This window comes from Misgurnus anguillicaudatus, chromosome 24 (assembly GCF_027580225.2).
Source record: "Misgurnus anguillicaudatus chromosome 24, ASM2758022v2, whole genome shotgun sequence".
In the NCBI taxonomy this organism is placed as follows: Eukaryota; Metazoa; Chordata; class Actinopteri; order Cypriniformes; family Cobitidae; genus Misgurnus; species Misgurnus anguillicaudatus.
The window spans coordinates 34,046,876-34,074,312 of NC_073360.2; the positions used below are offsets into that span (position 1 = coordinate 34,046,876).

General features: G+C 38.9%; 1 protein-coding gene across 5 annotated transcripts in view; it reads left to right on the forward strand.

Annotated features, from left to right (window-relative positions):
- Window positions 1-27,437, forward strand: part of stim1a (stromal interaction molecule 1a) — a 68,160-nt gene that overhangs the window by 35,409 nt on the left and 5,314 nt on the right. For all 5 annotated transcript variants that reach the window (XM_073863190.1, XM_073863191.1, XM_073863193.1 and 2 more), the window contains 4 exons: window positions 7,846-8,023; window positions 15,845-16,022; window positions 22,441-22,608; window positions 23,671-23,771. In XM_073863190.1, the coding sequence (XP_073719291.1) occupies window positions 7,846-8,023; window positions 15,845-16,022; window positions 22,441-22,608; window positions 23,671-23,771 (625 nt within the window). The remainder of the gene's footprint in view (window positions 1-7,845; window positions 8,024-15,844; window positions 16,023-22,440; window positions 22,609-23,670; window positions 23,772-27,437) is intronic.

A 27,437-nucleotide genomic window follows, 5' to 3' on the forward strand; every position in this document is an offset into this window, starting at 1 on the left:
GAGCCAGGGGCTGGACACAACAAAACTTTTAAACACGGCTGAAAACGCCTTGAGGACGCCAAATGCCAGCTGTTTTTCAGACGAGCGCTTCGTAGCTGTGATGCTTCAGCTGTGAGCCGGTGGGTTGCTGTGGTAATGTCCCGCCCCTCCTCCACAGTAATTGGACGGCCGTGTGAAAACTGACATTGACGAGCGGAGATTCTCACTCAAAGTTAAATATAGTTTTCAGCGCGGAGCTGCTTGCTTATTGAAAAACGAGCGTGTCGCAACGCATCGCTTTCATTTTGCATAGGCTTATGGTAATTGTCAAAATAGTTTTTCCAACTTGTCATCCTGACATAATGTACAGTTAAAATTAAATAAAATGAAAAATACACTGCGGACGTTGTTTTCTTCATTTATGTGCTGTCCTGTGTTAATGGAATAAGGATGCGAGTAGGATTCGGTATTCGGTTTCGGATTCAAATTAAAAAATCTGGATTCGGTGCATCCCTAATTTTTTCTGCTCTAAAGATGGCCATTTTTACATGGGGGTCTATGGGAATTGACTCCCTTTTGAAGCCAGCCTGTTAAGGAATTGCAGTTAAAATCACTTCCATATTGGCTTCATCAGAGAGATCGGAAGGTTGCCCCTCGGTAAATAGGCATGCAATAAGCGGGATAATGCACAGGCAGCCGATCGTTATCGTGAAATAAGTACCTATAGTGATATACAAGACCCTCAGCATCACATGATGCTCAGAATCTGCTCCTGTTGCCCAGGGAGGAGCGCTGGTGGAGTTGGAAAGGGAGGAATGTGGAGCAGTACTCTGTATTCTGAGCACATGCCTTTAGCGCATTAAAACAGATATGTGCCGTGTCTCACCCTTCAATCAGACTGTGAGCTTCAGAATGCTGTTATGCAGGTTAAATAGATTTAGCGAGTTTTACAACGTTTTTTCTGTAGGTTTTGCATGTGCTTTTATCTTCGTGCAAACGTGTGTTCCCGGGAATGCAGAAAATGTGTTTTAGGGGTTTCTCTGTTATTTCTGTTCTCTGTTATTTTTGACTGTCAGGTTTGTGTCGACTGCTTGTATGTCATCAACTAATTTCTCTGTGTTCAGACTATCCAAATGTAGCTAGCTGATCATTTTAATAGTAAACTTGAAACTTTATTACACGGCTCGGTGGAATGCTTGATTCTGATTGGGAAGTCGTGGCATTTGCACGTTTGTTATTCCCAGATAACAACTGCTCAAGACTAATAAAACACGGTCACCCAGATGCTGCAAATCATTTTGATGTGTTCATTTTAATATTACACAACATATATAACTATATTTACAAATGATTAAACCAAATAATGTGATATTTGTTTGTGATGTTTGAACCGCTTGTCTTATCTTAAAACCGAAACTTGATGGGTTTTCCTCAAGGAAGGTATGCATTTGTGCACAAAAGTAAATATAAAGGTGGAGTGGGTTGCATTCCACAAGCTTTTAAAAGTGATTCTGGCGGTATTGACATTGATGGTTGTGACTAGTTCATTATAAGTCATTTGCACAGTATCATAAAAGTAAATCTAAATCATACGTCTCAGACAAGCTAACAAAGAATTTGTGTGTCGGACATTCTGCATTGAGACGTTTGTGGACGTGTGTGTGTGTGTGCATCCGTACACAGTCTGTTGCCATCCTGGGAATGTTATCTAAAGTATCCATCTTTACATGATAACGGGATCATTGTGTGCCAGTAGTTATTTGTGTCTGTTTGCAGAGCCTCACATGCTCTTTTTACACGGACCACAAAGTAGATCGGTCCAAATAACACATCACATTGCACTGTAATGTAAATTGATTTACACCACACCTAGGAAAACATAAAAGTGACAAAACTGTGTGGTTCACATGCATAAATGTTTATATAGAGGTGACATTTATGAACGTGATTATATATAACATTAGTTTATATATACACTTGATGCCACAATTAAAGTGTGGCCCATCTCAGCATTTTGAAAGGTCACGTTTTTCCTGAGCCCATTTTTTTAAACTATAGTTAGTGTGTAATGTTGCTGTTAGAGCATAAATAATACCTGCAAAATGATAAAGCTCAAAGTTCACTGCCTGGCGATATACAGTATTTTCTTTAACAGAATTCCCCTTTCAAAGCTTACAGCGAATGGCGGGTTTGGACTACAGCCCTCTACTTTCCGGATATATGACATCAATATAAGAGTTTCTGGCTAACCTCGGCCCACAGGAATACGTCAGTCGCCAGCTAAGCTTAAACGGCTCTGGCTTAGCTAAGCTGCTGTCGAATCACAATACACTAAACAAACTACACAATCAGAACTCGTAACGTATTTCTAAAGGAGGGACAAGGAATACGACAACCCGTTTTTAGGACAGTGAAAACAGCGCTATACAGATAAGTAAATTGTGTGAAAAGTACAGTGGGGTCTTTTTACACGTGAAATATAAACATATGATATATTGCGCAATGTAAACACAAACAAAGCTTCAAAAACACAGGAAGAATGGGACCTTTAAAATAAAAAAGTATAGGTTCATATTAGGGGTGTAACAGTACACAAAAATCATGGTTCAGTGCGTACCTCGGTTTTGAAGCCACGGTTCAGTTTATTTTCGGTACAGTAAGGGGAAACTGCAGGTTGTTTATTACTATAAACTTTTTTAACAATTTGTTTACACTTTTTTAAAAACTTTTTATTACAATAATTAATAAAATATATATATAAAATAAAAAAGAATAATAAATAAAATACTGCTGCAAAGTTCTCCACTAAATAACATACTTTCTTACGTTATTTTATAACAGTAGGTAAATCTGTTCTCTTAAACTTTTTCTAATAAACCTTGCACTAAACTAACAATTTCAATTCCTGAATAAATGTATGAACTATTAGCCTACATTTTTGCCACCAAAAAATGTTTCTTTATTTTGGATTTTTTTTAAGTCACAGTATTGAATTGGTTTTGTACCATCTCTGTATAAAAATAACATTACTGCTTTATGTGTAACTGCATAGCAAGCAACATGATGATATATTTATTATACACTCATATTAAGATTAGTGGGTTGCATACATAGTCATCTTTGATCTTTTGCACGTTTCTCCTAATCTTTGCTTGTGTCGTCAATCTAAGCTGTGACTTAAACTAACGAACCCCTCCGCAGCTGAGTAAGCCCGGGTTACAGCACTTCTCTGTCCCAACTAACTGATCGCATTGTGACAATGATGTGATTGACGTGAGGTGCAGATGAAAAATCTGATCACGCATTCTTATTTCGCTGTCACAAAAAGCGCGACTCATAATTGCGTAGCAACGAAAGACGCGCAACCTCTCACGCACGTTTAGACGCGACACCCAAACGTTTACATCAATAATGAAAAGAATATACAACTAAGTAAATAAAAATCTTTCTGCTGGCCGAATTATGTTATATGTTTGACAGAAGACTTGCGCTGAACGCAGAGACTTCCGCCACTTAATACGTTCGTGTGGAAACACGAAAATTGACCTATGTTCTGCGCACAAAAGATTGCATTCGGCCATTCGGTGCACATGTGCACCGTGCCGAAAGACCTGTACCGAAACGGTCCGGTACGAATACACGTACCGTTACACCCCTATTTCATATATTATATATTATAAACAGTCTGCAGATGTTGTGTGTATCATAGATATGTATAAAGGCTAGATGTCTTACAGCGGAGTCTCTAACGTCCTCACCTGGCGGCCATCTTACCACAGACAGTTCGCTCACTCTAAGCATTGAGTTTAATGGTGCAGGTACTTTTAAATGACCATAACTTGCTCAATTTTCTACCAATTTTCAAACGGTTTGGTTTCTTACAAACGTTATTAACGTGGCTATAATTCTGGATGCTTTAACATTTTTCATGAATTTTTTCAATTTTTTTAGAATAAGCATTCAGTGTCATAGGTACATCTTTGAAGTTTATAACAAACCAAACCGTTTGAAAATCGGTAAAAATTTGAGCAAGTTATGGTCATTTAAAAGTACCTGCACCATTAAAACTGAATGCTATAAGTGAGCGAGCGTCATGTGGTAAGATGGCCGCCAAATGCGGACGTTCCACTCAATTGGCCAGCAGTGCGGGCAAGACATCTAGCCTTTATACATATCTATGGTGTGTATATTTTCCATAATACATAAACGGAGAGATTTCTATAGTAGCGCCTGTCCAGAATTGACATCTAAAAGTTAAAAAATGGGTCAAAAATCACATATTGACAAATGTAAATGTATAAATGTAAACCTGTAGTTTTAAGTACAACGGGTTTAACAAACATAACAAACTATAAGGGATAGTTTACTAAAAATTACAATTGTGTCATCACTCATTTACTGTCATTTCAAATCTGTATGACTTCTGTACTTCTATAATACACAAGAAGTTTAAAAATATATATAATTTTAAGTTCCAAAGAAGCAGAACTCAAACTTTTATTTTTTTGTGAGCTCTCTTATTTCTTAACATTTTAATAAAGGGTTTGCTGTCAGCCATCATAGTGAGACAGAGAGGGCAGGGTGTCTGCGTGTGTGTGTCACATCTCATTGTGTAAGTGGACTTTGAAGAGGTTTTGCGGCAGGAAACCTGACAGAAAGTGCCATATGTATGTGACAGTTTAACACCACCTACACCGACTTCAGCTGCCCTGGTGCCTCAGGACAGAAACGCGGCTCATTATCAGTCTTATGTTTGTGAAACAGCTGACATACTGTACATAGTTGACAGGTTTGTTCAAGCTAACAGCATTTGAATTAACTTGCAAAAAAAACGTATGCTTCTGACATTTAGCTTTTCAGCTTTTCGTTGACATTGGCGCTTTGGCACAGCTGTTAGCGCATGTGTTCGTGACATGTTTTGCTTTGGTTCATATGGGTGATACAGGTTTGTGCCCTGATCCCTTTCAATTGCTTTATCATCCTCATTTTCAAACACTTCTCTGTTTCTATCTTAAATAAGTTTAAAATAGTGCACTTATATGTTAATTTTAACCCATTCTCATGAAAGGTGTATAATTGGCACGCAGTGTGAAAATAAAAATTTTGCGTGCAAATTATTCATCCGTCCTTCCCGTTCACTTAATACGGCGCATCTTTTCGTGCCGGTTTATGTATTGGTTTCTTAATTTTGTTTCTTTCTTTTTTAAACCATTGTTGTTTGGGATGTCATTTAATACATCGGTTTCTCCATGTTTTTGTATATTTTTAAACTATGGTCGCTTGTATCAAAAAGTTGTTCTAATCTCGAAACCAAGTGACAATGGTAAAAATGAGAAACCAATACATGAAATGACACAGAAAGATGCGTCATATTAAAGGCGGGGTGCTTGATCTCTGAAAGCCAATGTTGACATTTGACATCACCTTAACAAACAGACCCGGCCCACACGCAACCCAGGCAACAATGTTGGTTAGTAGACACGCCCCTTACTGCTGATTGACTACATGTGTGTTTTGGTGCTCGACCCGATTTCCCATTTCAAAGCGTTTCTCAAAAATCATGCATCCTGTCTTTAAGTGAATTAACCCCAAACCAAGGGGCAACCTTCCGATCTCTCTGTTGAAGCTAATGCGGAAGTGATTTAAACTGCAATTCATTGACTGGCCACTAGAGGCTGGCTCCAAAAGAGAGTCTATTCCCATAGACCTCCATGTTAAAATGGGCAACTTTACAGTAGAAAATAATATGTTTACAGCCTGGTACAAAAATAGTTTTTGGTCTGTATAGCTAATTTTGCTCTTCATAACAACTGAGAGGGGGGTGAATTTTTTTGTAACTCATCCGTTTAATTTATATTAAGCCTTAAAGTTCTGCATAATTAAGGGTGTGGCCACTTGAGTGATGGTTGAGCGGCCGCTGCTGTCACTGGAGTCGAGCTGGGCGGGCGTGGTTTCATCGGCCAGTCACCTCGGCTTCATCCATATCCCGCCTTTGCCTATTTTTCGGATATACGCGAGTGATGCGCAGTGACATGCTGCCAGGATGGCAACGGCAGGCACCGCCTACTTTAAGCTTCAAAAACGATCTTCAGAAACCTATGGTTGACGTCACGGACACTACGTCCATCTTTTTTTACAGTCTATGCCCCAAACTCATACGACAATGGTAAAAAAGAAACCAATACATAAAACGGCACGGAAAGATGCTTCGTATTAAGTGAACTGGAAGGACTGGATTATCATACGCATGCAAATTTGAATGTAGCATATGTATTGCAATGCACAACTTTTCGCACTGCCTACTATTTATACGCATTTCGTGAGAATGAGCTGGTTAATTTCCATTTATCAAAGCTTATGCACAACAACTATTTTCATGCAAGGTAGCCTGACGTTCTCCCCTTGAGACGGACAAATGAAAAGAGAGCATCGTTTTCCATTTCTCAACATATATTTGTTTGTATTTAAACATGGACTTTCAGAAAGCCTTGTAAGAAATTGAGTCAGCCAGGCTCAGGACACAGTGTGGTGTCCCCGGGGCTGTTGTTAGTTTAAGTATCTTGCCCAAAGACACACCGGTGGTAAGTATTGCAGAACTATGACCACACTCATTAGCTGAAATCAGTGTTACCCTATATGCAACCTTCCCATATATTTCGTGAATCCAACACGCAAGTGACTTGGGCTGCAATTCGTCGACTGGCCGCTGGAGACGGGCTCCACAGGGGAGTCAATCCCATATACAGCAAAAAAAAAAGTTTACCGCCTGCTACAAAACATGGTTTTGGTATAAATAGCTACTTTTTATGACAACTTTCAGGAGACTGGGATCTCTGCAGAACAAAAAGAGGCATTTCCCAATTTTGGATTTTGGGGCGTTTTCAAATTGAAATGGGTGTTTTTCCACCTCTATGTCTGATTGGCTCAAAATGAGTGGGCGATTCCCAAATGCATTTTTGAGAAGGAGGTCTCTGTGGAACAAAAAGAGGCGTTTCCCAATTTTGGGGCATTTTTTTATCTGAAATAGGTGTTTTTCCACCTATTTGTCTTATTGGCTCAAAATGAGTGGGCAATTCCCAAATTTATTTTTGAGAAAGAGGTCTCTATGAAACAAAAAGAGGCGTTTCCCAATTTTTGGGCATTTTTTAATCTGAAATAGGTGTTTTTCCACCTATTTGTCTTATTTGCTCAAAATGAGTGGGCTATTACCAAATCCATTTTTAAAAAAGAGGTCTCTGCGTAACAAAAAGAGGCGTGTCCCAATTTTGGGGCGTTTTCAGATTGAAATTAAACGTGTTAAAAATAATCATGTATGGCTTTTCAGGGCTTCCGTACTTTTTGATTGGATGGTTAAAAACGCCTAATCCCAGTTTGAAAACACCCCAAAATTGGGAAATTTCCCTTTTTGTTCTGCAGAGACCTATATTAACTTCGAGTGGGGTGAATTTTCTTGTAACTCATGCATTTGAATTATATTAAGCCTTAAAGTTTGCATAATTAAGGGTGTGGCCACTTGAGTGACATGTGAATTGTTTTCCCAACATTTTTGGTTGTCCACCAGTTATGTGCAATGACGTCCTGCCAAGATGGCAAACTAGTTGGCTTCAAATATGCTCTTCACAAACCTATGGGTGATGTCACGGACACTACATTGATTTTTTTTTACAGTCTATAGCGTTTAGCCCAGTGCCTTGGGAAGGTAAACAAATGGCTTTATATTTAAACCATGTGTTGTTCATTGTGTCCTTGAATGAGATGGTTATCTCCTTGTTACAGTGGAGGACTGTTTCTTTTAATATGGATACTTTTGGATACAGTTTGCTAAATGACTATTGACTTTGCCACTTTTGATTTTCTAATTCACAGTGAACGGACACAACCATCTAAAAGACTTCATGCTGGTGGTCTCTATCGTCATTGGAATGGGAGGTTGCTGGTTTGCATATATCCAGAATCGCCACTCTAAAGACCACATGAAGAAGATGATGAAAGACCTGGAGAGCCTCCAAAGGGCGGAGCAAAGCCTTCATGACCTCCAGCAGAAGTGAGAGCCTCTTCTATTTATTTTTATTTTTTTTTTAGAAAATTTCCTTTGTGATTGCCAGCATGCTTGGAGAGAATGAAATGTAAATTGCCAAACAGTGTTTGAAATGTTTATAGTTGAAAAATTTGATTTCATTAGCACTAAGTGTTTTGTATTTTCCAAAGAAATTGATGTTTCGAGGTTAGACGAGAGCCAGAAGTGTTTCTGATCTGTTGTGTGATATATAGTTACATACTCTAGTCAACAAAACAGCCTTTAAAAACAAGCAGTAGATCAATGCACAATTTTGGCGCTGACGCCAAACTCACTTTTCCAAAGCAACGTTTAGCAGCTTAACAATATACTGCCTTACAATTTTGATGATGTAACCTGGACCTCCGGTTGAGCCAGTACTCCGGTTTATCATACACCTTACTATTACACTTTCACTGATCTGTGTTTTAAGGAAAGGATCTCGCATAAACTGTCAGAAGAGAGTGCTTATGAACTTTGCCATCAGGCAGATAGATACGGGCATACAGTGTTCAGCTTGCATCCTGTCTGGGAAAACAGGATATGAAGCCTGCGTGAGAAAAATTGCAAGTATGGACATCTGTTTGAGAGAGTGAATGAGATATCAAGAAAATTGAGGAAGAGAAAACCAAATGATTTCAACACTGTCCCTCTGCTTCCTTCTCATACATATATGACATGGGACATCAGAAGTCCTTTCCCATGTCATTTGAAACTAGGGCTGTCAAACGATTAATCGTGATTAATCGTTTACAAAATAAAAGTTTGTGTGTATGTGTGTGTGTACTGTGTGTAATTATTATGTGTATATATACAGGGTTTCCCACAGAAAATTTGTTAGTTAAGGTTGTAGGGTTGGGCGGGTCTGGGGGGCGTGGCAATCAAAGTGGCGGGGCATATGCGGCATGATGAAAATGAAAATATTTTTATGAAAAACACTTTTGAAGAAACTATGACAGAAAATGATACATACTAGATAATTAATGAACTAAATGTTTTTAACAGATACCTCTTATGGGAATAGCTGCGTGATGAAGTGAAACTAAAGGGTTAATAAACACAAACTGAAGCAGTTTGGCGAACAATGATAGCGCGAAGATTGTAAAACTGATTATTTCCCACTATTAATTACATTATCTTAAAGAAGTGTGACTACTTTAGCATGTAAATAATGCACATAAATAACGTGAGCAAGAGCGCTCAACAATTATATCGAATCAACAGGCACGTGCAACCTAGCTAGCAGGTTGCTCAAACAACAAAATCACCAGCTAACTTACTTTAAATTTGCAAGAACTATAGACTAATACAATAACAGGCTTAAATAAACAAAAACATAAGTCAACCTACAGTTCTCTCACGGACACGTGACGGACCATTTCGGCCGTGTGGCACGCGTACATGCTCGCGGTGTGAAGCGCATTCGCGCTATTCTCCGAGATGTTTTATCAACTGGCTAGTTATTCTCCAGACAGTGACAGACCACGTCTTTCTTTCATTTCGGCCTTGTGGCGCGTGCCCGCTCGCGGTGGGAAGCGCGTCGATGCTATTCTCCGAGACCCACTTGACGGACTTTTGCGCAGCAATTATTATTTTTTTGGACAACCTAGTTAAGGCGGTAGGGTTAGGCGGGCCGCCCGAACTGCAAAGCGCTGCGGGAAACCTTGATATAAATACACACACATTATTTATGTGTATATTTAAGAAATAATTATATGTGAATAAATATTTATTTATATATTTTATATTGTATATAAATAAAATTAAAAAAATTCTTGAGTTTATATATGTATTTATGTATGTGTTTGTGTGTGTTTATATATACATAATAATTACGCACACACATATATTATGCAATGCAAACTTTTATTTTGTATGCGATTAATCTTGATTTTTTGTTTGACAGCTCTATTGAAACTGATACAGTTTAACTAAAAGCTCTTACAGCCTGCATAAATGTGATCATTTGTAATCTGAAATGCTAACACGTACAAACAAAAAGTATGCAAATATTAATGTGAGTCATTTTATTTCAGAGACACCCAACGTAGACCATTTTTCATGTTCTGTAATATAGACATAACCTCTCTTTGTAAATACACACTGTTAAATGCATGCCAAATTGCTTTTGACATGCCGGAACAATGCGGATAATGTTCGGATCCCTTTTAATACCCACTGTCTTCCTCTAGTTTCCTATCGGAGCCCTTACACAGACACGCAGTCTGTCACCTTGTGGAAGGGGCTCCATTTAGCTCTTTAACATGTGAATGAAGTGAGAAAGTGTGTGTAGAGGACGATCCAGTGGAAACTATGCAGGGTGCATGTGTGTATGTTACAGTGGAGTACATCCAGTATTTTGTGTTTTGACACAACCACCGGGTCACATCTCTGGTGATTGGCGGGTGAGAGGTCTGTGGTCTTCTGGTCGGCCCTGAGGGATGCGATTTACCCCGGATATTTTTAATCATTTATGCTTGAACAAGAGGACAAATATACAAAAGTGCCTCGGGCTGTGGACAAATATACAAAAGTGCCTCGGGCTGTTACATCATGCATAGTAGTGGGGCTTCCTTTCCTCTATTTACTTTTGTTTTGATCTAAAAGGAAATAATTGTCAGCGTGTCCTTTAAAAAACTTTGCTGGCTGTTTTTATGTAGGCATTAAAGACGTATTGTGACGGCTTATCAAGGCCATTGCAGTTGAGTCAGGCTTCCCATCAGTTTCCTGTGTAGGTGTGCTTGTGCATTTCACACCAGACAAACCTCTCAATTGCTGCCAAATTATCACACAAGCGATCGCTCTCTTTTCTCTCTGAAGCAGAAATAATGTAACCTTACAGAAAGGAAAGTCAGAATTGCATTTAATGTTTTGAACTATTTAATGGGAAGGAAATAATAAGAGACGATCGGCTTTGGAAAACTGGGTGGTTGCCAGAGTGCTATGGTGATCCGACCAGCTTAAAGCATGGCGCTATGTGGTTATCAGGATGCTTGATAAAATGTTTGCATGTGGTTGCTGAAATTTTTTGGGTATGTGCTTACCAACCCACATCAAAGGAGTCCATCCTCGAGTATTCTGATATTCTGGTCACTAGATATGGCTTTGGAAATGGCAGTATAAAGGCACATTAACACCAAAGATTGTATTCATAATGATACTAATAACTAATACATTTTAAAGGGGTCATACCGTGACAATCGTACTTTTTCTATGCGTATAATTGGGTCCCCAGTGCTTCTATCAACCTAGAAAATGTGAAAAAGATCAACCCAGTAAATTTGTTTTGGTAAACCATTCTCTGCATTCCAATTGATCGATTGGAGGTGGATGTAATATTAGTAAACTGACCAACATTAGTCGACACGAAGTTTGAAATGACTTATCGCGAGAGGAAAAACTACCTTTTAGTCGCATATCATCAGTTAATGGAAATGCCGTCATTTCACAATAGTTTTTTGTCGACATTTAAAATTATCACTAAAGTTAGTGCAAATCTGTAATGGAAACGCAGCTATAGTCAATGGTTGATGTGGACACTGTTGTAGTTATAGACGGTTTCAGCAGTACAACATAAACAAGCGTCGTTCGTGGTCAACAGAACACGTAACTTCCGGTAAACTCTGCTAAGAATAAATAACATCAAAGTACTTTAAACGTGGTTTATTTATATAACAAGCAAAATAAACAACACGTAGATTACCTATGAAACCAAAACATTTGTTATTTTCGACGAGGTATTTGTTCAAGAGTTCAGTTTAGCAACTAGTCGAACCATTAAAAAAACTGAAACCGGAAGTAAAGTTCGGACCAGACGCTTATCGCGTCACCGCACGTGCGTCCGATGAAATCACCTAAAGTTCGCAAATATTGTTCTTGTTGTGAACAGGCCTTAACTCTATAAGATAGTTTGAATCCATTACTACAGAGTTTAATAGTTTCAGCTAAATGCACTTTTTAGCTAATTTATTCCAATTGTTTGGAACAATTTTCTACTTTAATCATTACAATAATGTATTAGCGTTTTAATGTTCAATAATTAACAAACCCCATCACTTTAGGAACCCTACAAACATGTTATGAATTTCTTATTTCTCACCTCTTGCCTCCCTGTTAATATGACAAACAGTGTGGGATGAGTAACACATCAAAAAGTACTTGAATTATTTTTCGACCAATGAACCAAATGATTTGCATTTTCTGAACAATCATTTGGTTTTTCATCAGGTTCGCTCAGTCTGTATGAGTCAGCTCACATGACTCACATTTGTGTCGTAGTCTGATGTGTTTAACTTTCATAAAGGGTTAAATACTCATGAAAGTGAATGTTGTTCATGAGGATGCGTTATTATACCATGGCAAGGTTATCCAGCCCAGCATGTTTAAGTGGTTGAAAGAAACCGGTTTAATTAATCATTGCGTGCTTGGTTTAGTCCATTGTTGATTCAGACAAAAGAGAGTGTCTCTTGAATAGGAGGATAGTAAACAGGGAACAATTGTTCTTTGCAAATATTGTGGATCTGTACTTTGTTGGAACTAGGTCAATGTTAGACTAAACAAATAGAATGGAAATGGATTTATTGTAATAGCGCTTAATTGTTAAAGATTCAGCACAAACAATATGGTGTTGTGATACCAATTAAGTTTGTGTTTATTATAATTTAAGGGGCTCAGATGCAAAGTCTGCTAAACGTCACCTACGTCAGAAATTAGATATTGATATTAACTCAATGCTCTAACCACGTGTTATACGTTCATCAAATACTTTTGCTTAATCCCATCCTCAGGCCATTCAGAAATACCGGTTTGTTGGTAGAATCCATTAAAAGTCTGAAAAAATGCTCATTTGCATCTCAGAAAAACATCTCAGGGTTTTGCATCTAAGATCTTCACTTCTTGTTAGGCCTGGTGAAATCGTAAGCAATTTGAAATGAGATAACTTGCCTGTAATGTTTATGTTGCATGTAGGGATGAGTGCATTTGCCGGATTGCTGGATGCCGAATGGCAGAGGTCAGGGCTGTGTCATAGATTTTATGTCTTGCTTTCAAGTCAAGATCGGTTTACACTAGTCCTTCAATCTATCAAAAAGCATTCCAGGGTAAGACCTCAAGAAACTGATTGATAAAATACCACGAGTACGTATGTAGCTTTGTTTTGAATTCACTGGGCTTGAAACTGTAATTCATCAGCAAGGTTAGGTTTATATCACGTGTCATGTGGTTTCTAGACGTTCATATTTTCTGAGCCAGTCCAGTGTCCTCTGAACTTTGTCATATGATACTGTATGCCTTGAGTATAATTCACACACTGACAAAGCCTCTTCCCTTAAAGGAAGGTTGATCTTGGGTTTAATATAGACATGACTGAGCGAATCAGGAGCCCTGCATCTTTCCTCTCACTGCCGCCAGGAAAAACCCTTTATCCCGTTGTAACTTAACGAGCCTTGTGTTGCCACGATGTCATGTACCCTCCCTGCTCATTATGACATCAGTGCCGTGTAGCTCCGCCCCTCTCATAGGATCCACCCATGTTTGCAGTTAGAGTTTGCTGTGGATGTAGTTTCCGTGTTGCTGTCCTTATCTGACCTTGACCTTGACCTTGATAGATAGATAGATAGAGAGAGAGAGAGAGAGAGAGAGAGAGAGAGAGAGAGAGAGATGCATAGAGGGATAGATAAAGAGATGCACAGAGATAGGCCCTGTCCCAAATGGCACACTTCATGTGGACTTTCAGTCTCGTGGCCTTAAATTGCGCATGCTCGCTAAGTATACGAGTCCGTTGGATGTCCCATCTGTGATTTTTACGCTTCGAAGTGTGCTCATCAGCGCCCCTTTGTATATTTGATACGATCTTCAACAAAACCCGCTGGAGACCAACCCAGAAGTCCTTGCAAAAGAGCGATCAGACCAACCAGACGACTTAAAATACGACTCTGGTGCGCCCTCTTGGACTCACATCAAGGGTCCCTAAGGTCTGCGCTACATGATGTCATCAAAGTGTGGACTCTGAGGAGGTCCACAAATCTGGAGTGTGCCATTTGGGACAGGGCCATAGATGCACAGAGGGATGGATGGATATATAGATGGATGGATGCATAGATGGATGGATGCATAGATGGATGGATAGATGGATGGATGGATGGATGCATGGATGGATGGATGGATGCATGGATTGGATGCATAGATGTATGCATAGATGGATAGATGGATGAATAGAGGGATAGATGGATGCATAGATGATAGATGGATGGATGCATAGATGGATAGATGGATGGATGCATAGATGGATAGATGGATGGATGCATAGATGGATGGATGGATGGATGGATGCATAGATGGATGGATGCATGGATGCATAGATGCATAGATGGATGCATAGATGGATGGATGCATGGTTGGATGGATGCATGGTTGGATGGATGCATAGATAGAAGAATGCATAGATAGATGCATAGATAGATAAATAGATGCATAGATGGATGGATGGATGCATAGATGGATAGATGGATTCATAGATGGATGGATGCATAGATCGATGGATGCATGGATGGATAGATAGATGGATGCATAGATGGATGCATAGATGGATACATAGATAGATAGATAGAATGGATGCATAGATAGATAGATAGAATGGATGCATAGATGGATAGATGGATGGATGCATAGATGGATGGATGCATGGATGCATAGATGCATAGATGGATGCATAGATGCATAGATGGATGCATAGATGCATAGATGGATGCATGGTTGGATGGATGGATGCATGGTTGGATGGATGGATGCATGGTTGGATGGATGGATGGATGGATGCATGCATAGATGGATGGATAGATGGATGCATAGATGGATGCATAGATGGATGGATAGATGGATGCATAGATGGATAGATGGATGCATAGATGCATGGATGGATGGATGGATGGATGGATGGATGGATGGATGCATAGATGCATGGATGGATGGATGCATAGATGGATGCATAGATGCATAGATGGATGCATAGATGCATAGATGGATGCGTAGATGGATGGATGGATGGATGGATAGATGATGGATGCATAGACAGACAGACAGACAGACAGACAAATAGATTGATGGATAGATGGACAGACGGATGCATAGATAGATAGACGGATGCAAAGTAGGGATGGCGAAAACTTAACATTTTCTTGATAGTTTTTCAAGCAAAAATTAATTAAGTGGTAAAAATCATGTCTGAGGATTTACAAAAACAAAACTTAATCTGCACTTTACTGTTAGCCTAAAAGACGTAAATGTTAATAATTTGGAACACAATCAGGAGAGACTTTTTGATTGCTGTATTTTATTTACTATTCGAATAAAGGAATTTACCAAAAAATAGCCTGTAGCATTTACTTCTCGCAAACCTTGTGAGCATGCGAAACAAAACGCAATGACCTCGCGCCAAATGTTTTTTATTGGTTTATTAAGTACAAACAGGCCAGTTATGAAAAACTGAGTGTGAGGGATTTGTTCACTTCACACAAAAATATCTTTGAAAGAGATGACTAACTGTAGTAGCATTTAGTCCACTGTCTATAATAGCCTAATTTAGAGATCACTTTTTTTAACCGACAATTGACAACTTTGACCGGTTAACATTGATACGGTCAACCATCGGTCAAACGGTCATCGGTTAACATCCCTAATGCAAAGATAGATAGATGGATGCATAGTGGACAGGCTAAATATCCATATGTTAATACATACCGTATTTTTCCCCAGTGTGTGTGTTGTTTTTCTGGTTTATTTGTTGTTATTTCTCTACTTTCTACCCTACAGGCTGCAGATCGCTCAGGAGGAGCATCGCTCAGTGGAGGTGGAGAAGGTGAACCTTGAGCAGAAGCTCAGGGATGAGATCAATGCTGCCAAACAGGAAGCCCAGAGACTGAAGGAGCTGCGCGAGGGAACAGGAAACGAGCTGAGTCGACAGAAATATGCTGAGGAGGAACTTGAGCAGGTAATTCAAAGACACACAGGATAAGAGATCCCAAATTGTAGATCTAATAGCTACCTGGATGAATACAATGTCAGGCACACTTCTGAAAGACAGATGGGTCACCATTGACCTACATAGAATGCTGAGACGGAAATAAAAATGAATGGTGACAAGCAATAAATCATTTGAAAACTCAGGGACTCAGGAATTGATATTTGAATGATATTGTACAATAGCAAAGCTCCAGCAATAAAGTTGTTAAAATGTGTGTTTGGAGTAAATATTAAAACTGTCTCTAAGTTTCTGTCTCTATTTTATGTAAAATTTTGTGCAAATATTTTCCATTTCAATTTATTTCTGGCACTTTATATGGTTTTCTTTAGGAAATGGTGTGTTACAATCAAAAATTTGAGTGGCTGCATCAGTGCTATTGTAGGGGCGGTTTCCCGGACAGGGCTTGAAGGGGTACCCCAGCCAAATATCAAAATTATTATGGACTCACCCTCAAGCATTTTGAGATGCATATGTCCATCATCTTTCAGACAAACACATTTGGGGTTACTTTAGTAAATGTCCTTGCTCTTTCAAGCTTTATAACGATAGAAAACAGGGATCAGGGTACAACTTCGGATTTTAAACCCCAAAAAAGTGTCAGGGTTCCCACGGGTCCTTGAAATACTTGAAAGTTTGTGAATCTGCGGGGGGAAAAAATCAAGGACCTGGGAAGTTTTTGAAAATGTACATACATAGATAAAGGTCATTGAAAGTGTTCGAATCTATTTTATGCAAGTTTTTTGGAAAAAATCCATATAATTCCCTGTGGTAGTGTAGGATAATATCATAATTCTAGACTTTTAATGCACACATGCTAAACTGTTCGCTTTAAATGCTTAAATCTTCTGTATGCGAATGTTGATTCATACCAAAATGCTTTTTTGCATAGTTGTGGTTGACACCTGAAAACGTCTAGGGTTACGTATGTAACTCTTGTTTCCTGAGAAGAGAACGAGACGCTGCATGTCCCTTGCCATACTTACTGGATCCCTGTAATGCCGTCGTTGGCAATTTTTCAGATAGCGATATACTTCCTGGCTCCCGGGTCACCCGGTCTTTGTCGTTAAGCCTCACCATTGGTTGAATTTGATATACACATTCAGACACACTTACCCCTGGAGGCGTCCCCAAAGCGTCACCACAGTGACGCAGCGCGAGTTCCCTTGAAAGGAAACTGTAACAATGTATCTGAAAAGGTAACACAATGTAACCTTGCTCTCACTTGAAATGTGTCCCCACATTTAGTCCTTGAATTTGAGGGCATTGGACCTGGAAAGTCCTTGAAAGGTGCGTGAATTTGAAGTTAACTAAGGTGTGGGAACCCCGAAGTGCATTAATCTTTCACAGAAGTAATCCACACGGCTCCAAGGGGTTCATATAAAGTTCTTCTAAAATATCCATATTTCAAACTTTATAAACTATAATAACTAGCTTCCTGTAATGGTGTCATCTTGGACTCACACAATTCACGCGAGAGTTTTAGCGTAGTGAGCATATTTAGAGTAGTTGCCATGGATAAAGTTACGCAGTGACTTTTGTGAATTGCCTGAGTTCAAGATGGCCCCGTTATTTTTTGGATATTTTTCTAACAATATTATTACCCGCCAAAGACCTCTTGGGGCCATGTGGATTACTTCTGTGAAGTATGGATGCACTTTTTTCTTCTTCAAAGTCAGAAGTTGTCCTGATCCCTGTTTTCTCCATTATAAGCTTGGAAAAGCAAGGACGTTTACTTAAATAGCTTCAAATGCATTCGTCTGAAAAATGATGGACATGTATCTCGGATTACTGGTATTTTGGTATTTGGCTGGAGTATCGAGTAAGTCTAGTCCCAGACTAAACTGCATATTTGAGCTGTGTTAAGGCTATACAGCTTGCCCTGACATATCTTAAAAGTGTGACATGTTTTGTCAAGTATGCTGACCCATTCTCGAAAAGTGACCTCTGCATTTAACCCATTCCAGTGAGAAGTGAACCAGTACAGTGTTTCTTAGTGCCTGGGGAGTATTGGGGGACATGTGCCTCGCTCAAGGGCACCTCAGTTGCAGCCTGCCAGCCGTGAGACTCGAACCGGAATACAAGCCAGAATCTCAAAACATTAGGCTATCACTGCTCCTGTATATAAAGTATATCAGTGCTATCTTTTGTCTCAAGTCAAGATGCACACCAGTAATGTTTGCATGTCTTAAAATAAACTAAGGCCTAGTCCTGGCTTAATCTAAAACCACCTCGTAATGTTGAGGTTTCGGTCGCAGAGTCGATACCTCGACCTAGTTTATTCTTTGATGTGCGGTGACATATCTTCTGTTATTGCGGTTTTCGTTTTGTCAGTTTGAATGAAAGGTGACCTCTGAAATGTTTCCTCATTTTTGCTCAGCACCTAAACCGCAACTAACTGCGCAAACCAATGCTCGGTTTTTATGAATGGTTGCCAGTGCATTGCTGTGTGGTTGCTAATGTGTTGCATTGCACGTTTAATACTTGGGATTGAGGTATAAGAAACTCGCAGTAAAGGTTCATAACTAATTTAATTTCCTAACTGTTATCGTAATGCTTCCCCACACATTGCAATCTGCATCCGTCTTATCTTGATTTTTATTGGGTGGGCTTTCTTTAAAATGTCTTTGTTTGGTATCGAACAGGAAGTGGGTGGATAGGCTCACAGGATTCCCTATAGGGCCGCAGGAAGTCATTTTCTGGGGAAGAAAACTGAGCAGCCATGCAATTTGAGATTTATATGACTGATGCATTAAAGTCAAAGTTTTTCCTGCAGAAATGAACAGGGTGTCAAAATGCAGGTTTGAAATTAATACCGTCCCTCCCCCAGTTTTCTCCTGAGGATCCAGAGCACTTTTACATTGAATTTGAAAGCACAGGTTAATGCTTCAGTATCCTTATAAGGAACGGTCTTTGTGGATATTAATTCAATGAGCTGTTTCCAAACCAGATCAGAGAATTATAACCGGTCTCCCGTGTCGTGGATAGCGAAGCAGTTCATCCTCTGACGGTATTCGGTTTCAGTTTGTTGGTGTGAAATGAAGTGGCATTTGGACATAAATAGACCTGAATTAGATTTGTTTTTTACATGGCTGCCCCACGTCGGCCTATTAAATCCTTATCATTGAGTGGGTTATCTGGGTCAGGGGACAGTACAGACTCCCTGTGGGTTTAAAGCTCGTTAGCTTCGTCCGAAATGGGGTTTGTCGGCTCTCCGGCCCCTTGACCAGATTCCCAGAGGCCCTCTTTTACCCTCGTTGCACCTAATCGGGTTCAGGTCTGTTTATTTACCGTTGTAATGGAAGATTAGATTAATTGTGTTTATTGTAGCTAGGTGGAAGTGGGAGTGAGTTTATTTGTGGCTTGGTTAGTTGCATATTGTCACTACAATTTTTTGTAGGCTGTTTAATTGATCCTGTTTTTTCTCATTAGTTTACCAAAATGACTCATAAAAATAAGGTAATTGGCATAATTGCATATGTAAATCAGGACTAAATGCAGGGGGGTTAAAGATTAAGTACTGCCTTGCAATGTTTTATTTATTTTAGTTTGGGTCAATTTATTGCTGTTTTCTAGTTTTTTTATTTTTTTAGATCTTTGAGTGTTTTGTGTGGGCAGTATACTACTACAAGGTCCTGTTTTGTATGTTTTTGTGTAATTATCGCAGACCCTTGGAAGATCACAGTACTGGACATGGTTGAAAGTCAATGGAGCTTCATTAGAATTTCAATTATACTCAGTTCAAAGCTTCACACTGTCACTGTTGCCCCATCAGTGGCTTTTTGGATCTTTTAAATGATCCATCTTATCTTAAATGCACAGTCTGATTTAAGCATGTTCTTAAATTGATAAAAATACTATTGTTACAAATTATATATCCAATATGTGATGAGCCGTTATTTAAAAAACAGCAAAAACTGTATCTTCTTTCACTCTTTTCCTTTTTACAGGTTACTGTCGAAACACTGTATATAGTGCCGCAGGAATTACGTATTTTTGTATTCAAAACCCTGAAGCGAATTAGCATTTAGCACGTTTGGTTCCATCGTCTTGAAGTCAATGTTTTTTTATAGGGTTTTGGTTAAACTCCTTAACTTTTCCCGCCATTGACGAGTTACCTCGTCATTTAAAGAGCACCTATTTCATTGCTAAAAACAACAATATTTTGTGTATTTGGTATTAGAGCCCGACCGATAAAGGATTTTGAAGGCCGATGCCGATATAAATGTTTGTTGTTTTTAAAATGCGAAATTCTGATATATCGGTCTATAAATATACTATTTCAGAAACGAGCAACAAAACATTAACAGATTTCCCTTACATTATTTATTTGTAGTTTTTTATGAGTTTTAACTAAAATAATATGATAATGCATTTTAAAAAGAAACTTGTTTCTTTTATTGTCACAACAGAACAGAGGAACATCAAAATGTGTTAAAGTTCTGATAAATAAAATGTATAAAAATACTTAAGATATGAAACGTAATGTTCACTCCCCGCAAGTCTAACTTTCATTTTACAATGCAGAGACTGTAACAAGAGATATGCTAGTTATAAAAACAGTAATCATTACTTTATTTAGGCAGAATAAGTTCGTTGTGGTTTCCATGCTCGTTACTGTTAGCGGTCTTCCACTGATAGTGGCATTAGCTAATCTATGATGAGCCATAATGTGTGATGCGTTAAACACGAGTGTTGCCAACAGGGAGGTTGTAGAGTGCCCTCTGGTGGACAAACTATACAAGGGCAACACTCATGACATGGTTGAAGGCTGTTTCGTCCGTTTTTTTTTTATATATATATATATATATATTCATTTATCTGCCATTATGAATGCCGATACCGATAGTTTTGAAAATGCCTAATATCTGCTGATAATATCGGCCTGCCGATATATCGGTCGGGCTCTATTTAGTATAATACAATGTGTTTGCATGGTTTATGGTTAAAAAACACATTATTTTTTACATACCATACATTTTTGTAGCTCCAGATTTCACTCTCTTCCTAGCTAATCTGTACGTTGTATTTTGGCACAATGCAATGCTGACAGGAGTTAACTTACAGACTGTAAGTCAGAAGCGGGAGGAATTATGATAATGTCGGTCTTGTCTACATCACCAATCCCAGGAAGTAAACTCTTGCCTACAGTCCGTGTGTTTGTTGTATTCCAAGAAAAGAGACATCGTTTTCTTTGCGGTTTGCACCTTTTACATATTGTTAACATGTACTAATACACACTAACACACTAAAGTAAATGTAAAAACATGAATCTGACAATAGGTCCTCTGCCAATGACGAGTTTTCAGGCAACCCGTATTTCCGCTATTATTCACCAGGTGGTGCTCTTACCCAACTTATAAAACCCTGAAGTATTCCCTTAGGGCAAACTGTTCAAACTCTGTGTATGCTTTAAGGATTGCTCTGAATATGATCTCTTTTTAAAGTCCTTCACAAATGTGCAATTATCTCAGCTTTTTGCTAAAAATTTTGTATTTTTGAAGAAACCTACCCATATTTGAGAGGTGATAAAAAGCGAACAAATGAAGATAGGATGAAATGTTTTTTGTTTGTTTGTTTGCTTAAAAACAGGGTGTCTGTTCTTTCATTTGATATATTGTATGTTTATATATTTGAAGAAGAACATTTTCTGGAAGGCATTAAAATTTTGTGAAAGTCATGAAAAATGCTGCCACTGCCTTACAACTTTTTTAAACGCTGCCGGGGAAAGAGTCAAATAAGATCTTCGGTTAATATTAACCCAAGATATTTTCACATTCTATTCAACGGCATAAAACACTCCAATAACACCACCATTCATGATTTTTAAACTGTCTTTTAAAGGGTGGTTGCTAACAAGTTCCTACATGGGACTACAGACTTTGTCTGGGACTTCAAACGTCATCCCGCATGAAAATCTCAAAAACAATGCACCATGGGCACAATTCCCATCAAAGATCTATCCACAGAGTATTTGCAAGTTTTCAAATGTGTTTAATCAAGTTTGAAAGGGCTGTCAAATGCTTGGTGGTGATGACGTTGATGTCGAGAGACCACTGTGTAGTTGTGCATGTAGCCTAAAGTTGTTGCCTTTTTATTTCTAGTAAGTGCATTTCTTGTTTGACAAAACATGTCAAAAACATCTTATTTTTATGTCTATGTAAACATGAATGGGCTTTTTGGTGAGGAAACCAGTGTCCCCCTAACTTCCGGGTTGGTCTACAAAACTGTAATCCCTGCGGCACTCTGTTATAGTACTTCTGTGTAACTGCCTCAGCATGAATCGTTTCATTGTTTTCCTTACATTTGTACGTCACTTTGGATCAAAGCATCTGATAAATGGAAATGAGCCTGTGAGTTTTCATGCTGTCTCTGGCGCCCCCTGCAGGTGCGTATGGCTCTGAAGAAAGCAGAGAAGGAGCTGGAGTCTCGCAGCTGCTGGTCTCCTCCCGAAGCCCTGCAGAAATGGCTGCAGCTCACTCATGAGGTGGAGGTGCAGTACTACAACATCAAGAAACAAAACGCTGAGAGACAGCTGCAGATCGCCAAAGAGGGGGTGAGCAACCAAACCAGCTAACTTTAGATTTTCTTGTACTGTGTGATTTAATCTAAATTAGGGCTAGGACACGTGATTTACAATTAATTAACTTACAATTATTAAAAATGAAGATTTTACGTGCAGCATATAAGATGATGAGTGCAATTAATATAATAGAGTAATAATGATGATTTACATATATGCATTTGTCAGATGCTTTTATCTAAAGCGACTTACAATGCATTACATGCTAAACTGTTGCGTTAGATCGAACACATGACCTTTTGAGTCACTAACGCAATGCAGCATTGAGCAATTACCTAATTAATAAGTAACTTTTTTTACAATTTGCAGTGATTCGATAAAAAAAATTTGTTTAGATGTTGAGTGGTGTGGTACGTACAGAGATCACGATACAGATGCAAAAGTTACAGGTTGCAGCTTTGACAAAAATCTACTGTTAACCTAAAGGAAATTAAATATTTGTTCCTTTTCCATAAATATCTGTTTTAAGTCTTCTATATTGTGTTGGAAGTCACTGGTTATCTATATATTTGATAAATTACGATGTTATCTAAATACAATGTGGGATGTGTTGATGTATTTTTTATAAAAATGTGTTGTAATACATTCATACAATATTTCAGTAATTGAATAATTCAATTATTCTAACGTAAGGGGGAACGTTAAACTAACCTAAAAATAACGCTCTATTTTCCTAAAATAAACATTCCTGGCTAACCAAAAAACCTTGGAAAATAACGTTCAAAAAACCAAAACTAACGTTAGGGGAACGTTTTGGAACCAAAACTTGTTAGCCCGGGATGGGCAGCAAGGATTTATCAATTTTCTACATTAAACAATGTATTTTTTTATTCGGGCTACTTAAATTCATTTTGGGCAACCAAAAATTAAAGAGTGCCTGCCCGAAGGGCTACCAGGGATTTTGAAATTTTGCGAGCCCTGACCATGTGTTGGAGCACTGCCCACCTCACCGTGGGCTCCGAATTATTCGACTACTGTTAATTTGGATATCAATGTAAGGCATTTAATAACATTTTTATTTTACGATTTTTTTAGGCAGAGAAGATCAAGAAGAAAAGAAGCACTTTGTTCGGGACGTTTCAAGTGGCACACAGCTCCTCACTGGATGATGTCGATCACAAAATACTTGCAGCTAAGTGAGTTTGCACCGAGCATGAAAACAACCACTAAAACAAAAAAGCATCGCTTATATACAGTATATTTTTGCAACAAAGAAATGCTTTCTTGATACGTTTGTATGAATTAAAAAGTTGGGAGATATAAAATATTTGGGGGGTGTGGGTAAAGGCGGGGTGTAGGGCTGGGCGGTATGACGGTATATTCCGTTACCGCGTAATAAAATGTCTGACGTAACAGATTTTTCTATTCCGTCTATTCCGCGGAATGCAAATAAGTGGGCGTGGCCAACTCTGCCCTACAGCATGTTAGACTGAGTGTGACGGAGAAACATGTAAAATAGTTCACTTATAAAAAATGATCGAGTTATTTGTGTAATTTTTATAATAAGTGCCAGTGAATCCACCGCGGGTCACACAGGGAGACTCTCGTCTTGCTCGCGCTCTCTCTCGCGCTCTCTCTCTCCTCATGCAGCAGCCGGGCCGGTCTCTCGCGTGCAGAGGTCTCTAGGCAAGCGCAAGGAGCTGCGACGCCAAATAAAGAGTTCTTCTCGCACTTAATGCTAATAGTTGTAAAGTTTTCTGAACTTTAAGCAAGCTAAGACAAAACTCGCGTTTATATCAGTGACACGTGCGCTGCTGGAGCGATGTAGTTTGACGCGCCATTTGCTTATACAAACATATTTGATCGGAAAGACGAGAAAGCGATGCAAATGTTAAGGTCTAATAGAAAGTAAAGGGCGTCAAGACCTTAAAACAAACTTTATGATCATCACATCATAGCACATGTCAAATTTATAATATCTAGAGCTTCTTCTCTCATATACAGGTATTTATCCTGTCTGTAGGTTTTTGCATATATTTATACCTGTTCATTTTACATATTGCATATGTTTAATGTAATGTATGCATAAATACAAAATACAATGAAGCCATACTATAGCTTCAATAGTCTATAAAATTAATAACTCAATTAAAAACAAGATTCTGTCTAATCAAGACTTATCTGTTGTTATCTTCTGGGCATTTTCACTTTAACATTATTAACTTTAAATTGCTCATATTTTAAAACTGTGGTGAGCATTTAGTTAAAAGCTATACTGAGTGGTGTATTTCTGTACATTTTTATCATCAAAAAACAATATAAACTGAAAAACATGTATACCGTGAAATATTCCGTTCCGTGAAATAAAATGACTCATTCCGTGAAATAGATTTTTGGTCATTCCGCCCACCCCTAGCGGGGTGCATGATTTTTGAAAAACGCTTTGAAAAAGGGAGTCGGGCCGAGTACCAAGACACACTTGTAGTCAATCAGCAGTAAAGGGGCGTGTCGACTAACTGACATCGTTGCCTGGGTTGCGTATGTGTGGGGCGGGTCTATCTAAAGAAGGTCCAGATTCTATTGGGGTAGAGGCGTGTTTGTTTAGGTGATTTCAACTGTCAACATTGGCTTTTGCCGTGGGTTCACTCCAGCCGCGTTTGAGGCGTCAAAATTAGGGATGCACCGAAATGAAAATTCTTGGCCGAAACCGAAAACCGAAAAAGAGGAAACCAAGGCCGAAAGCCGAAACACCGAAAGAAATTATGCCAATTATTAGTACTACCATTGCACTTATGGTATTTTTGTGTGTAATAGAAATGGAGTCAACATACACAATTTGAGAAGAAAAATAAGCCAAACAGCATGTGGCATAAACAAACCCAACTTCAGTTATATAGGCTGAAGGATTTGTTTGATTAATCCTTTGGTGCTTGTTTGCCATGCAGTATACTTTTAAAAACTGAGATGTGCTAGTTGTGGTTTTGTTCTAACGTTAATGTTACAAAATGCTGATAAAAAAATGATGGCATTTTAATGCACGTTAAAACCCCGAATGGGTCGAAGGCTCAGTCAAATATGAATATCTTCTTTATTTAGTCTGACATGTTTTTTAAAAAAAAAAAAACATATTTAGCCTACCTTCTCCGGTGAAACCCGTTTTTCTCATTAATGCCAGCTGCAGAAAAAACTCTGCTCTGTTGTTATCCAGTGAGAACAACAAACGGATCTAACAAATATATCTGAATTTAATATTATGTTACAAATAACGCAAGCTGGCTTGATACATTATTGCTGAGGGTGCAAAGTTACGAGCTTAATTTAACAACACTTCACAAAACTGAGCTATTGTTTGCTGTTACGGCATTTGCAGTTATCGGGTTTGTTATAGCCTAACCATATCCACAGATAAAATAAACGTTCTCCGTTTCGCTTTCCATGCGTGTCTCGTGTCGTTTTAACAAAATAAACTAGGCTATGTAAGGAAGCTAGCAAATCTCTCATCATGCACGCTGATGCTGCGGCGGAGAAGCACGTCTAACACCCGGCATTAAAACTCTAAAGACTTAAATGAGTCTGCAATCTGAATTACCAAAACAATCAGAAATACATACATATTAATTTTCATGTATATTTTATATTAAAGTCTGTAAAAGACCGTACAGGTGAAGTGAAAAAGGATTCAATGAGCAGTAGCCGTAATGCTGCGGTGGCGGATTAAAAACATTTGAATATCATTTCTTCCCCATTCTAATTATTATTGCAGATCGAATATTTGACCATTCGTGCACATCCCTAATTTTAAAAGCAATCATGTTAAATGTCTGTTATTCTAGATGTTAATCTGAACGAATGTTTAGTCGGAGCTTGTGAAAACTGTACACAAACGCCCAGAGAAACTCCGCGGGTTTGGACACACACATTACGGTCGTGGGCGGGAGTGAAACTCACAGGTTGCGGAGATCCTGGTCAGAAATTCGGCGGACGCGGGTTTGAGAGAAATCTAGTCCACACCACAGATATGTTACTTCAGACAAGCACGTGCAGGTCGCGGTTTCTGTTTGCGTCATCACATTATTTCGGCCGTATTTTTTCGGTGATAAAAGTCTTTCGGCCGAAAACCGAAAAACCACTTTTGGGCCAGTTTCGGCCGAAAATTTTCGGTGGCCGAATATTCGGTGCATCCCTAGTCAAAATCACGTCTACTGCGTCTAGTTTGCCGCTTGAACATTTTGAATGCATTCGCGCATCTAGAGCAAAGTAGACGGGCGGAAAAAGCAAGCATTTGTCACGTGTCAGAGGCAAAATCCGCTTCTTGTGGGAGGGGCAAGTGCTACGCGGTTGTCTGTTTGCAAGATGGCTGATGTTGATTGTGCATTTATCGAGGGTTATCGGTTTGTATTTGGTCACCTTACTATAGGGAAAAAATAGTTTAAAAAACGGTGAGAATGCCGCGGGTCGATAAACGTCATGTGATTCAAAAGTGAAATGTGTATTTACAACTTACCAGGTTGCCCCGATGTCCTCACTGACACTCTTCCAAGTGAGGTCCTTTTTATTCCTCTGTCTATAGAAATCAGAACTTGTGTCGTATAGCTCCGGGTGACTGCACACGGACAATATCAAGCGTTTCTCCATGTTGAATGAGTGACTTCGGGCGGGGCCACAGCAGCAAGCCGACACAAAAATCCGCCAAAGTTCAAATTTTAGAACTCGGGCATCAGCCGCAAATTTGCGTCAAAAGCAAAAAGCACCATTTTACGCTCAATTCGCGCAAATAAGGCGGAATCGCATCTCCCACACCAAACGCCTCATTCGTGCCGCAAGACCTCCTGACGCGCGTCAACGCGTCTTTACATTGACTT